At 73.9% G+C, this 14,059-nt stretch overlaps 2 protein-coding genes across 2 annotated transcripts; both read right to left on the minus strand.

Moving 5' to 3' along the window:
- Nucleotides 1-559: 559 nt before the first annotated feature.
- On the minus strand, nt 560-7,512 carry LOC118258396 (bactericidal permeability-increasing protein-like). Its single transcript, XM_050714075.1, has 17 exons — nt 7,504-7,512; nt 7,171-7,342; nt 5,886-6,062; nt 5,614-5,728; nt 4,928-5,056; nt 4,695-4,850; nt 4,519-4,582; nt 4,341-4,401; nt 4,117-4,208; nt 3,843-4,019; nt 3,664-3,723; nt 3,032-3,199; nt 2,834-2,901; nt 2,473-2,520; nt 2,073-2,161; nt 1,886-1,996; nt 560-675 (listed from the first exon to the last, which is right to left on the minus strand). The coding sequence occupies exons 1-17, from the start codon at nt 7,510-7,512 to the stop codon at nt 560-562; spliced, it is 1,812 nt and encodes a 603-aa protein (XP_050570032.1).
- A 2,683-nt stretch (nt 7,513-10,195) lies between these two features.
- On the minus strand, nt 10,196-11,106 carry ID1 (inhibitor of DNA binding 1). The gene is made up of 2 exons (XM_035567067.2): nt 10,719-11,106; nt 10,196-10,474 (listed from the first exon to the last, which is right to left on the minus strand). The coding sequence occupies exons 1-2, from the start codon at nt 11,037-11,039 to the stop codon at nt 10,433-10,435; spliced, it is 363 nt and encodes a 120-aa protein (XP_035422960.1). The 5' UTR covers nt 11,040-11,106; the 3' UTR covers nt 10,196-10,432.
- Between the last annotated feature and the right edge of the window lie 2,953 nt (nt 11,107-14,059).

Here is a 14,059-nt window from a genome sequence, read left to right on the forward strand (position 1 = left end):
AGGCGAGGGGGCAGAGCTCTCCCCCCGCCCGCAGGGCAGGGCAGCACGAGGGGCCGCAGCGCCCCAGCACCTTCCGGCACCTTCCGGCAAGCGCAGGAACAGAGCGGGGATGTGGAAGGGGCAGGGGGAGCAGGACCCCGCGGGGGGGCTGCCGGGACAGGACGGCGCTCCCAGCGCCGTGGCGGGGAAGGGCTGGAGCAGGCGAGGAGCCGGGAGCAGCAGCCACGGGACCAACGCGGGATCCAACGCGAGGGGTGGCAGCGGGGGCAGCGCCGGGGCCGAGGGCTGGTGGCTGCTGCCCCCCGCCGCCCCCCCCCCCCCCCCCCCCCCCGTAGCGCAGGCAGAGGGGTCCCCGCCCCGCGGCGTGGCTGTGACGGGTGCGTGCGGTGCTCGAGGCGCCTGGCTTCTCCCCGCGCTGCTCCTGCCGCGGGCGTCGAGCTGCCCCGCAGGCCTCGAAGCAACCCCCGGTGCTCGGGAGACCACGGGGAGGCCCGGCTGTCCCCGCGGGCTGCTCTGTGTACGTAGCGCCCGCGCTCTGCTGTACATATCCGAGTAGTTTTTATTCCTTTGTGAAGACTCTAATGCTATTTTTGTTATCTGTGCGTCTGTATTTATGTGTGGTGCCGTGCTCTGCGGAGGCCCGGGCGGGCTGGGGCCGGAGGCCGGGCTCCTCCGCTAACGGAGCACCCGAGAGAGAGTGGGGTGAGAGCAGCGGGGGGGGGGGCCCTTCCCCACCCCACCCCCCCCCCCCCGCGCCCCGGCCCCGGCCCCGGGGCGCTCCCCGCACGCCGCAGGGCGAGCGCCGAACGCTTCGGTTTGCAGGTGGAGGTGAGTCCACAAATAAACTCTGTCGTTGGAGCTGCTGCTGGTGCTGTGGTTTTTGGGGGCGCCGCGCTGCGGGGGTCTTCGGGGGAGGCTGAGCAGGAGCGGGACCCTCCTGTCCCCTCCCGGGGGGGGGGGAGGGGGGGGTCACAGCTGTCCAAGGGGGCCGGGATGGCGCTGGGCAGCAGGGTTGGGGGCAGCCAGCTCCCCATCCCCATGGCTCCACCACGACAACCCCCTGCCCGTCCCCTTCACTTCACGCCGGGACCGGGCTCCTGTGCCTGTCCTCGCCCCAAATCTTCGCTCCTGTGCCCGTCCCCACGCGGGGACGCGGGGACGCGGGGACAGGGCGCTGCGCCAGGCTCCGGGCTGGGGCAGGCGTTGGGTTTTGGGGCCGCAGGAAGGGGACCCCCGGGGCTCAGCAGGGGCAGGGGGCTGCGGCTGGGCCGGGCGGGTGCGGAGCCCCCTCCCACAGCAGAACCCCCCCCCCCCCCCCCCCCCCCCCACCCGGCACCACCGTCCCTGGGGGGCTCATCCTGGGGAAGGGCTGGGCACGGGGACGGGGACGGGGACGGGGACAAGGACAGGGACAGGGACACCCCCTCTGGGGATCCTGCAAGCCCCGGGGGTTTCGGGGGGGCTCCGAGGCCGTTCCCCGCCCGCTGCCTCCAGCTCGGGCTCCCGCTGCCGGTCCCGGGGGGCAGCGGCCGGTGCCGGCGCGGCGGAGCCGTGGCCACGGGCTCCATCCCGCGGGCGAGGCGGGAGCTGCCGCGGAACCGCAGCGGGTGCCGGGACACGGGGGGGGGGGGGGGGGGGGGGCTGCGGGACCCCCGGCCCTGACACCCCCCTGCCCCCAGCCTCCAGCCCACGCAGCCCCCAGCCCGTGGGGTGGCCCCGAGCCCCGGCACCGCAGAAGCCCCCCGGGGATGTCCCCGCGTGGAGCTGGGGGGGGGGGGGGGGGGGGGGGGGGGAACCTCGCCTGGAGCGTGGGGACAAGGACACGGCTGCAGGGGCTGCAGGGGCTGCAGGCTGAGCCCCGGGCAGGGTGTGACCCCCGCCGGACCCCCCCCAAAAGGGGGGATGGGGACGGGGACAGGGATGGGGTCAGCGGGTTCCCACGCAGCAGCGGGTCTCAGGGCTCGTACCGCAGGTCCGTGGCGAGGAGCATGAAGCCCTGCGTGGAAAACGGGGTGAGGGGGGGACACAGCGGCACGGGGGGGCAGGGGTGAGGAGACGGGGGTGGCACCCACCTCGTGCAGCGAGAGGCGTGGGTGCACCAGGCTGAGGCCGCGGGGGGTGGGCAGCGCGACGCCGGAACGGAGCCGCTCTGTGGGGGGACAGCGGGGCCGTGAGCGGGACGGACCCGGGACAGCCCATGGGGCAGCCGGGGTTTGGTGGAGGTGGCGGGGGGGGGGGGGGGGGGGGGGCGCAGCACTCACTGTTTGCCCAGGGCACCCCGAAAAGCCACAGCCCGAACTTCAGCACGTTCTCCAGCTTCTTCACCTGCGGGACACGGAGCGCCCTGAGCCCAGCGGGGGGCCTTGCGCCGAGCTGTCCCCCCCCCCCCCCCCCAGCTCCCCCAGCCCCCAGCTGTGCTGGGGTCACCCCCCCTCGCCAGCAGCCCCCCCCCCCGTGGTCCCATCACGGCCGCTCACCTGCAGCGGGCCCACGTGCGAGGTCACCTGCGCCACGCTGAGGCTGGAGGAGAGAGCGGGGTCAGCAGCGGGCACAGGGGTGGGGGCTGTGTTCCCCCTCCCCCCCCCCCCCCCAGGGCAGGGACAGGCTGAACCCGGCAGGGCCGGGAGCCCCATCCCCGCAGAGTGGCTCCAGCTGAGGACCTGGCCAGGGTCTGAGCACCAGGACGGTGGGCACGGATGAGAGCCAGGGGCAGGATGGGGACTGAGGAGGTGAAACGGCCCCAGGGAGGGAAATGGCTGGAGGTGGAGGACGGGGGCGGCTTCCCGGGGGTGTCCCAGGGGAGCCCGGACCCAGCGCGGGGCTGGGGTCTCACCTCGTCAGCCGCACGGTGCCCCCCAGCCTGTTCCCAGTGATGGTCGGCTTCCCCGTCACGTTGGCGTCCTGCAGCGAGAGGGGGACGTCGGGGAGGCCGGGGCAGTGCCTGCATCACCCGGCAGGGCCCAGCACCACCCAGCAGGGCCCCAGTAAGGCCCCAGCACCCCAGTTCGGCCCCCTGGGGCCAGGCACTCACGATGTCCAGCAGGAAGGCAGGCACGCGGGTGGCGTTGGGCAGCACCACGAAGGCCTCGGCGGAGCCGAAGAGGGTCCCGTGCAGGGCGTCGGGGTGGCAGGAGAGCAGGGGCTGCTGGCGGGCCGAGAGGTGCAGCTCCATGGGCAGGTCGGGGAAGTGCTCCTGCAGCTGGGGGGGGGGGGGGGGGGCGAGGGCTGGGCTGGCACCGAGCCCCGCAGGCACCCAGCACCGCCCCGGCCAGGGCACCCCGGCACCACCCTGCCCTGGGGGGACAACGCTCCGTCCTGCCCACGTCCATCCTGCCCGTGTCCCATCCCGCCCGTGTCCCATCCCGCCCGTGTCCCATCCCGCCCGTGTCCCATCCTGCCCACATCCATCCTGCCCGTGTCCCATCCCGCCCGTGTCCCATCCTGCCCGTGTCCCATCCTGCCCGTGTCCCATCCTGCCCACAATCATCCTGCCATGTCCCGTCCCACCTACGTCCCCTCCGATGTCTCCTCTGCCTCCATCTCACCCCACCCACGTCCCACCCCTCTCGTGCCCTGCCCCGTCCCATCCCACGTGCTTGACCCCCGCGTCCAAACCCTCCTGCAGCCCGCCCTGTCCCCTGTCCCTCCCCACCCCGCGCCCACCTGCGGGGAGAAGACCCCCAGGCTCTTGGTCCTCAGCTGGAGGGGGAAGCGCCGCGGGAGCTGGAAGGCAGCAGAGGGGTCGGGTGCTGGGGGAGCGGGGTAGGGGTGGGTGCAGGACCCCCCCGGCCGGGGTTCTGCGGGGCAGCAGCGCCGTGCGGTGCCGGACCCCCCCCCCGTACCGCCTCGCCGGAGAAGTTCCTGCGCAGGGCCCCGGCCGTGAAGTACACGAAGGCGGCGGAGTTGGCGACGGACTCGGTGACGGCCAGCAGCAGCATGGGCTCGCGCGCCTCGGGCAGCCCCACCGGCTTGGGCGAGAAGGGGCTCTGCCAGCGCCGGTCCACCCCAAAGAACTCGCCCTGCACAGATGGACGGACGGACAGATGGACACCAGGATCAGCCTGGCCCCCCCCCCCCAAGCACTGCCCCCCCCCGCCAGCCCCGGGCTGGCACCACCTTGAGGCTGACGTCCCCGTGCTCCGCTGTGATCGCCGGGCGGCCCAGCAAGGAGAGGTCGATGGCAGCAAAGGGGTCGAGCTGGGGGGACACTGCAGGTGGCAGGGACGTGTTGGGGACACGTTGGGGACGGGACGTCCTCCTGCCACCCCGGCCCCGCAGACACGGGGCTGAAGGGGTCCCACAGACCCCACCAGCCACCAGTCCCCAGCCCTGCTCCCCACCTCGCATGCGCTTCAGGGAGGCCTCCAGCCTGCTGATGCTCTTCTCAAGCTCGACGCAGAGCTGGAAGCGGAGCAGGGCATCAGGGAGCACCCCCAGATAGGGGGCCCCAAGCTCCTGGCTGGGCCGGGGGCACGGCGACGGGGCCACCAGCACCAGCACCAGCAGGGCAGCGCTCACCTGCTTGTTCAGCTGCTGCCGCAGGGTTCTCTGGAGCAGCGGCACCAGGAGGTTGTAGAGCCAGCTGAGGGGCACAGAGCGGGGTCCTCAGCTCGCCCCCCAGCCTCCCCAAACCACCACCCCCTCCCAGGGGCACGGGGGTGTCCCCGTGATGGGAGCAGGGCGCCCGGCATCACCTCTGTCCCCGGTGAAACTCCACGTGCAGGTCGGTGCCGCGGGCATCGCAGCCGGCGGCCCACACGGCGGGGCGGCCGCCCTCGTCCACGCTCAGCCCCAGCACCACCGCCACGGCCAGGTCGCCCACGCGCAGCCGCACCACGCCGCTGTCCTGGCTGGGGAACGCGGGGTGAGGACAGGGGCAGGGGCGGCCCCGTCCTCGTCCCCGCGCCCCGGCCGGGTGAGGACTCACAAGGTGCCCAGCTGCGCTCCCCAGTCGGCGCTGAGCTGGATGCGGGCGCGCTGCACCGCCAGCCGCACGCCCACGTCCTCGGCGAAGTCCACGGAGGAGTCGTTCATCTGCAGCTCGTGGATGTGGATCCTGCGCACAACGGGCAGCCGGGGCTCGTGGCAGGGCGCAGCAGGGACGGGGATGGGATGGGGATGGGGATGGGGATGGGGACGGGGACGGGATGGGAATGGGGATGGGGATGGGGATGGGGACGGGGACGGGATGGGAATGGGAATGGGGATGGGGATGGGGATGGGGACAGGGACAGGGATGGGGATGGGGATGGGGATGGGGATGGGATGGGGATGGGGATGGGGATGGGATGGGGATGGGGATGGGGATGGGATGGGGATGGGGACGGGGATGGGGACAGGGACGGGGATGGGGATGGGGACGGGGATGGGGACAGGGACGGGATGGGAATGGGGATGGGGATGGGGATGGGATGGGGATGGGGACGGGGATGGGGACAGGGACGGGGATGGGGATGGGGACGGGGATGGGGACAGGGACGGGATGGGGATGGGGATGGGGACGGGGACGGGATGGGGATGGGGATGGGGATGGGGACAGGGACGGGGATGGGGACAGGGATGGGATGGGGACGGAGATGAGGTCAAAGCTGGGGCTGCAGTGGTGGCTCTTACCGGGGCACGGTGTACTGGAGCTCCCCCAGGAAGGGGGGCCGGTAGGAGCCCTGCAGGTTCAGCTCATGCTCCTTCTGCAGCAGCGACCGGAGCAGCTCCAGCCCAAAGTGCCGGCCTGGGGCAGAGCAGGGCGGCTCAGGGCTGGTGCCAGAGCATCCAGGGGTGCTGCTGGGCTCAGGACATCCCCAGGATCTGGACATGGTCGCTGGGGTGCCCCACAAGCCCCCCCATCTCCCCTTCCCACCCCAGCCTGGGCAGGGGCAAGCACCCACCGTACTCCAGGGCCCTCTGGGTCACCCGGCCCTTGATGCCGGGGCTGGAGCCGGTGGCAGGCGAGCAGGCGGCCAGCAGGAGCAGGAGGCAGAGCAGCACCGGGGCTGCACCGCTCGGTGGGCGGCCGGGGGCCGAGAGCCCCTCCTCAGCCCTGGGGCAGCTGCGTGACCTGGGGGCTGGAGCAGAGGACATGGCTGAGCCCCCGACCCGCTCCCCGGCCTTATATCGGGGCGCCCCGGCTGACATCAGCCTCCTGTGCGCACGCCGGGGACACCGCGGTGCACCGGCCGCTGAAAGCCCGACCTTGCCCAACGCGTGACTCAGAGGGGAAGCCGTTCCCCCGTTGTTCCCCGTTCGCGCCCGTCCTGGGAGCGGAGGAAGGAGAGGGTCCCCCACGGCGTCACAGCCGGCCGCAGGCTGCGTGGGACCGGGGACGCCGAGCACGGCCGCGGCTCTGCCCTCGTGTCCCAGCGGGAGGGGACAGCGCGGGGCCGGCGGTACGTGGGGGGGCTTGGTGGTGCCACAGCCCCCCCGGGGCTCCCGCTGTGCCCAGCCTGGGGACAGCAGCGCATGGGGACAGGACGATGGCAGAGCAAGAGGATGGGACAAAGCGGAGCAGGGGGACGCGGTGGGGCTGTGTCAGGGGAGGGGGCTCAGCCCCTGTGGAGATGTTCCCACTTGGAAAGGGCTCTGGGGCCCTGTGGGGTCACACAAAGCCTCTGGGGGTAGGGGAGCGCTGGGACACGGCCGGCAGCCCCAGACCACAGGCTGACGAGAAGGCAGGGGCAGGCAGAGCAAGAGCAGAACTCTGCGGTCCCTCCAAAAGCCCCGTCCGGCGGGAAGGAGCCGTGCGGGCTGACGGCAGCCCCTGGGCTGGGGAAACCCCCAGCAGGGCCGGGCAGGGGCTGCCTGGGGAGCGGGGTCATGGGCTGTGAGCTCAGCTGCCCGCCTGGGGACAGCCCCTGGCCAGGAACGCAGGCACGTGCCCACAGCCCTGCTCCAGGGCACGCAAGGCACCCTCCCCGGGGACCAGGGTCCCATCCCAGCACCACGGGGGACACAGGACCCACGGCCATCCCCACTGCAAGGACCACAGCCCCACACAATGAACCTTACGGACCCCTCAGGAGCAGCTGCCCACTTGCCCCAGACCCCCATGGCAGCAGCGATGTCCCCAGCGCCCAGCAGCGTCCCAAAAGCCGGCACAGCCACCAGCGCTGTCCCAGCCCCGTGCCCACCCTGACCCCTCCACCCCCGGGTGCCCCGTCCCGGGCCCAGCCTCACCGTGGCAGGCGGTGGCGGTGCCCCCCGGCGCGGGGGACGCGGGTCCCATCGCGGGTCCCGTTTCCGTCATCTCCCCCAGGGCTGCGAGTGGCAGCAGGGCCCCGTGCCGCCGATGGCCATCCCGGGGCAGACGGGCTGGTCGGACCAGAACGTCACCCAGGTCCCCGTGTCCCTAATCCCTTCCGGGATGAGTCAGGTCCTCGCCGCAGCAACCAGGGACCTGTTGGGGCGCGGGTGCCTGCAGGGACCCGGCCTTCCCCGGGGCTTTCCCGCAGATGCTGGCACGGCCGCATCCGGCACACCGGCACGTGGCAGAGCTCAGCCCAGCCCCACCGGCCCCATCCTCTGCTCTCCGACCACCCACAGTGGTGCCAGGCTCCTGCCACAGCCTCCATACACGGACCCCCTGGGATGGAGGGCAGCGGTGCCACGTGGCGAGGGCACTGAGCTGGGGTGGGAGTAGAGATGTGGGGCAGCGGGACACGGTGCTACGCAGGGAGCCCTGCTCCCCAGGGTGCCACACAGAGCCCTGCTCCCCTGGGTGCCACACACAGAGCCCTGCTCCCCTGGGTGCCACGCACAGAGCCCTGCTCCCCTGGGTGCCACACACGGAGCCCTGCTCCCCAGGGTGCCACACACAGAGCCCTGCTCCCCAGGGTGCCACGCACAGAGCCCTGCTCCCCTGGGTGCCACACACAGAGCCCTGCTCCCCTGGGTGCCACGCACAGAGCCCTGCTCCCCTGGGTGCCACACACAGAGCCCTGCTCCCCTGGGTGCCATGCAGGGATCCCTGCTCCCCTGGGTGCCACACACAGAGCCCTGCTCCCCTGGGTGCCCCACACAGAGCCCTGCTCCCCTGGGTGCCACACACAGAGCCCTGCTCCCCTGGGTGCCACGCACAGAGCCCTGCTCCCCTGGGTGCCACACACAGAGCCCTGCTCCCCTGGGTGCCACGCACAGAGCCCTGCTCCCCTGGGTGCCCCACACAGAGCCCTGCTCCCCTGGGTGCCACACACAGAGCCCTGCTCCCCAGGGTGCCACGCACAGAGCCCTGCTCCCCGGGGTGTCCCACACAGAGCCCTGCTCCCCTGGGTGCCATGCAGGGATCCCTGCTCCCCTGGGTGCCACACACAGAGCCCTGCTCCCCGGGGTGCCACGCACGGAGCCCTGCTCCCCGTGGCTCCATCCCCAGGCCCCGCAACCCCCAGCGGCCCAGCCCAAGCCTGGCACGGCTGCGGCTGCTCTGCTGGAGCCCGGCACGGCCCCGCTGCCCCTTCCAGCCCCCCGGACCCCCCCGGTGAGGCCGGGCCGGGCCGTGCCCCCCCTCCCCGGGCCCGGCCGTGCAGTGCGGGCGGACACCGGGAGGGGGACCCAGCGGCACGGCCACGGCAGCGCCGCGCTGCCGGGGCTGGGACGGAGCCTGGCGGGGCTGGGGCGGCGATGGAGGGGTCCGGGGGTGCTGGGGGGGGGTCCCGGTGGGGTGCTGAAGGGGAGCCAGGGGATGACGGGGGGGGGGCGCCGGGCCGACGGATGGGTTCATCCGCAGGGGTCCGGAGCCCCCGGCACCCCCCCGGTGTGTCCCTGCTGCTACCCCAGCCGGGACAGGGCCGGGGGGGTGCTGAGCCGGGCCGTGCCCCCACGTACCCGGCTGGGGGGGGACCGGTCCGGATGGGAGCGGCGAGCACAGGCGGAGCCGTGCCCGTGCCGTGCCCGCTGGCACCGTGCAGACGCCCCCCGGGAGGGGAACCCTGCGGGACCCCCACGGCTCCCACCTCGGCCGGGAGCCCCCAGCCCGGGCAGACCCCGACCCGCTGCCACCCCCATCCCCGGGCACGCAGCACCCGGGGGGGCCGTGGCAGGAGGCCTCGGAGGCGTGCTGGCCTGGGGGGCGCAGGCAGAGCCCCCAGACCCCGCTTTGTCCCCTCGGCCCCGCGGGAAGGGCCGGGCACGGTGGCTCCGAGGAGGGCTCCTGAGTCACGGGGCAGCCTCCTGGGTGCCTCCACGGCCGCGGGGCACCCACAGCTGCGGGCTTGCACAACCCCGGCCGTGCAACTTCCTTCTGCCGCGGGCTGCTCCGTGTCCCCAGGGCCGGCACCGGCACCCCGGGGCCCTCAGGCGCTGCTGCTCTGGGCAGCCCACGGGGGGACTGTCCCGCAGGGCTGCCCACGGGGGGGGCTGTCCCACACCGTGTCCCCTGCCCAGCCGCAGCAGCGCCTGGCCGGTGGCCGTGTGCGAGTTACGGGAGGCCACGGGCAGCCCTGCGGGGAAGTGGGGCGAGGGCAGGCCCCAGAGCTGCCTCTGCGGTGGCCAGGGCTGCAGCTTGCCCCTGCACCCCCCAGCCAGGCACGGAGCCTCACGCCCGGCCCTGTGCCCCCCCCCCCCCTTGGCACCCACTCGTGGAGACACGTCCCAGCACCGGGTGGGAGCCAGGTGGGAAGCAGCTGCCCCCCCGTGCCTGCCCTGGGGTCCGCTCTCAGCCTCAGACCACACCGGAGCCCGGGGAGCTGGAGCTGGCTGCACCCCCCCAGTGCCTGCTGGGGGGCAGCAAGGGCACAGCCACTGGCTCCAGGAGCAGCCCCGTGGGCAGGGTGCTGGGACGGGGAAGCGTTACCTGCGCCCCCCCCGCCACATCAGCTCACTGCAGGGAACCCCAACCAGCCCCATCCCTGCTCCCTGAGCCCCCCGGTGCCCTACAGGGGGCGTGAGGAGACCCCCCCCCGGAGCCCCCAGGACCAGAGGGGAAGCACAGGGAGATGCCAGGGCATGTCCGCACCCAGGTGTGCCCCCCCCCGGGGCTCAGTGCGCACTGCCCCATCCGGGGGGGGTCACACACACACAGCCTCTGCCCCACAGCACCCCAGTACAGGGGCCGGGCCAGCCCCAGCGCTCCCTCACCGCACCCCCCCCCCAGCCCAGGACGGGCTCCCACCGGACTCCTGCTGCCTGCCCAGGCTGGGGGGGGCACGCCAGGGGGATCCACCCACCCCTCAAGCCCCGTGCAATGCAGCCACGAAGACGACGCGTGCCTGGTAATCAGGGCTTGTTTAATAACAAAACTCCAGCTATTGTAGAACAATATTCTCCAGCATCATTGTAATATACAATACAGGGAATGCTCTCAGCAATCTGAGAAGGTTACGAGCCGCAGCCGCCGGGCCCTGGGGGGGGCCCTGGCTGCAGCCCCGCAGCCGCGGGCCCCATCCGTGCCCGGGGGTCCCATCCGGGGCGCGGCGCTGGGGGTCCCGGCAGGTCCGTGGAGGTCTCAGCGGCACAGGATGCGGTCGGCAGCGGGCATGCACGGAGCCTGCGGGAAGGGGAACGAAGCGGGCGGTCAGTGCTGCTCGGGGACCGCGGCGGGGACCGGGGACGGGACAGGGGGGTGACGGGGGGAGGCCGCCCCGGGAAGGGGGCAGCGGAGGGGGGCGGCCGGGCCGCAGCCCGGGGGGAGAAGGGGGAGAAGGGCCCGGGGCCGCCGAGGAAGGGGCGCGGGGGGCCCGGTGCAGCCCGGGGCCGGGCAGGGCTCGGAGCAGCCCCGGCGCCGCACTCACCTCGGGGGGCTCGGCGGCGGCGGGGGGCCGGGGGGGCCCGGGCTGCAGCGCGAGCTGCAGGTCCCAGATGTAGTCGATGACATGCTGCAGCAGCTCCACCTTGGAGACCCGCCGGTGCCGCGGCAGGGTGGGCACCAGCGCCCGCAGCCGCGAGTAGCAGCCCTTCATGTCGTACAGCAGCGCGGCCGCCGCCTGCTCCGCCGCGATCGCCCCCGGGCCCGGCCCCGGCCCGCAGCGGGCGGCCTCCCCGGGCCGCACCGCCTTCAGCGCCCCGCCGGGACCGGCGGGCAGCGGCGACGGGGCGACGGCGGCGACCTTCATGGCGAGGGGCGGCGGAGCGGAGAGCGGCGGGCGGCGTTAGGACCCTGCGGGCGGCCGTGGGAGCGCTGCGCCCCGCCGAGCCGCGCCGCGCCAATTATAGAGCGCCGCCGACGGGGGGCGGGGCCGCGGGGCGAGCGGCGGCCAATGGCGGCGCCGCGGGGGCGGGGCCGGCGACGCCCGTCCCATTCATGCGCCCCGAAGGGCAGAGCCTTAAAGGGGCCGCGGGGGGGGAGAGCGGGCAGGAGGCTTGGGATACGGGGAGGGGGCCGGCGGGGTGCGGGGGCCGGCGGGGTGCGGGGGCGTCCGTCCCGCCGCGGACCCGCAAATGGGGTTCCCCGCAGCCCCCCGGGCTCCCCGCAGCCCCCCGGCTCCCCGCGGCCCCCGAGCTCCCCGCACCCCTCGGGGTCCCTCCACCGCCGGGCTCTCGCAGCCCAGCCGCCCTCGTTGCCCCCCCGGGCCCTGCAGCCCCCGCAGCCCAGCTCGCCCCTCACTTCCCCCCCCCAGCCCTCCCAGGCCCCCCGCGCCCCCCGGCCCCGCTGCCGCCCCCCGCCGCCCCCCCCCGCCTCCCCGGCGGCTCAGACCGTTAGACGCCAGGGCCGTGACGTCACCCATTCATAAAACCCCGCGCGCTGTCAGCGCGGCGCCTCGCGGGCGGTGCCCATGGCGACGGGGGCGGGGCGGGGGGGGGCACCTGCGGCCACCGGGGCACGGCCACGGGGCACCGGCACCCCACGGGGACACGGGGACAAGGGGACACCCCGCGGGGACCCCGCAGCCCCGGCCCTGCTCGCCAGGGCCCGGTGAGCGGCACCCTCGGGCCGCCTCCCCCCCCCCCCGGACCTCCCCGGTGTGCGCGGAGCTGCGCGGCTGCGGCCCCGGGGGGGTCCCGGCTGCGAGACGGGGACGGGGACGGGGACGGGGACGGGGACGGGGACGGGCAGGTCCCGCATGGGCGGCTGCAGCCTCCGTGCGGACTCGAGCCGAAACCAAACCAGGCCCTGCCCAGAAGGGCTTCCGATCCGAGCGCTAATTAGCGGTAATGATCGTTACCGGGTCCCCGCACCTGCAGGGAGGCGCAGCCGCGGCTCGGCGGGGGCCTCGGGCAGGATCCGACCCGCAGCTGCGGGCAGGGTCCCGGCGGCAGGAGCAGAGCGGCCGCGAGCGGCCTTCTGAGGCCACCTGCAGCCTCCTCGGCCACCCGCACGCTCAGGGATGTGTGTGTGTGTGTGTGTGTGTGTGCGCGCGTGCAGCGTGGCCACGGGCACGGGGGCACGCACGGGGGCACGCACACGTCCGTGCATGCATGCACACGCACAGGCGTGCACAAGGAAACGCACACGTGCACAGCCCCGTAGATGCGCAGACGTGCACAAACACGGGTGCGCACAGGGGCGGTGCACGCGTGCACACAGCGGCTGCAGAAGCAGGGCTGGACACAGGCACACCGCGGGTGTGCCCGGTGTGGGTGCACCAGGCCGTGCTCCCCCGGCCTCGTGGCAGGGATGGGCCGGGGGCCAGACCCCCCCATGCCTGCACCTGGCTCTGCGCAGAGCTGCAGCGTCTCCCCAGGCATGGAGTGAGCCGAAGGCCTCTCCTCATCTTCCTCTGCAGGGTGGGGGCAACCCTGGAGCCCGCTGCACATGGAGGGGCTTTAACCCAACACCTCTGGGCTCTGCCCTGCCAGGGACAGCTGCATCCCTCCGTCCTCCCACCCCTCGGCCCCTCCATCCCTCTGGCTTTGTGAGCACATCCGTCCCTCTGTCCCTCCCTCTGTCCCTCTGTCCCTTCATCCCCGAGCGGTTCCCAGGGTGGGCACGGCGCTGGGGTCGCCCCCTCCATTCAGGGCCCCGCGGAGGGCCTGGTGCTGCCCGGTTCCCACCGCGGCTCTCAAAGCCGCTAATTAGCCCCCATCTGGCGGTGGCGGCCCGGCCGCGGCGGGGAGGCCGGGGACATTGTGCGCAGGAATGCCTTTCAGTGCCGCCGGCCGGCCGGGCGCCCGCCAGCTGCGCCGCCAACAATGCGCCGCGGCCGGGACGAGCCAGCCCCGCAGCCCCGAGCACCCCGGGTGGCGTGGGGACAGGGACGGGTTTCCCCCCCCCAGGTCCCGCGGGGTGCCCCAGGTTGTGGGACCCCCCCCCTTGGCACGTTGGGGTGCTGGAGCTGCCGGCATGTCCCGGTGACGCTGCCCTGGCCGTAGCCGGGTGCCGGTGTCGGCCGGCAAGACGGATGGCTTCATTTCCATCTCAATTCTGGGAACGGGGAGCGCGGCGCGGTAACAGCGGCATCGGCCATATGGCGCTGGCGGGGCGCAGCCCGGCCGGGAGAGCGGCTGCTTTGCGCCGAGCAGGGGTTGCCCAGCAGCCGAGCACATCAAAGCCCCCGGCCGTTCCTCCCCCCCCCCCCCACCCAGCACCGGCGGGACCACACAGGGCACGGCCACACCGGGCCGCCGAGGGGGCTGCCTGTGCCGTGGGGACGATGGGGACAGAGCAGGGCTGCCCTGCGTGCGTGGCTCTGCAACTCAGAGCCGGGCTGCCCAGTGGGCACTGCTGCTACGGGCATTTGGGGGGGGGGCTCAGGATGGGCTTTGCAGCCCCCAAAAGCAGCAGCAATGGGACGGGCTCAGCAGGACCCCGCGTCCCAGCAGCACGGAGCCAGATGCGGACGCGTGGCCGAGCGCAGGAGGGGAGCCCGTGGACCTGCAGACGCCAGGGTGCAGGCTGGGTGCCCCCCACCTGAATGGGGCCCCCCCCAAATTTTGTCGACTCAGCCTTGTGCATTGCCTCCAGCCCAGCCATCCCCGTGCCTATTGGGAGCCCCAACGCTGCCTGGGGCCACCAGCGCCCGTTGCACAGCTGGAGCAGGGCCGAGGCCTGAGAAAGCCCCCGCGCGTTCCCCTCCCGCCTGCTCCCTTCCCGTTCCCGGCTCCATCCGCTGCAGCCCAGACCAGCTGGAGCCAGGCGGCCCTTCCTGGGATTTATTCCAGCTTCCTGCCCCTCCTCGCCGGCAGGCCGGGGATG

Source organism: Cygnus atratus, chromosome 16 (genome assembly GCF_013377495.2).
Source record: "Cygnus atratus isolate AKBS03 ecotype Queensland, Australia chromosome 16, CAtr_DNAZoo_HiC_assembly, whole genome shotgun sequence".
In the NCBI taxonomy this organism is placed as follows: Eukaryota; Metazoa; Chordata; class Aves; order Anseriformes; family Anatidae; genus Cygnus; species Cygnus atratus.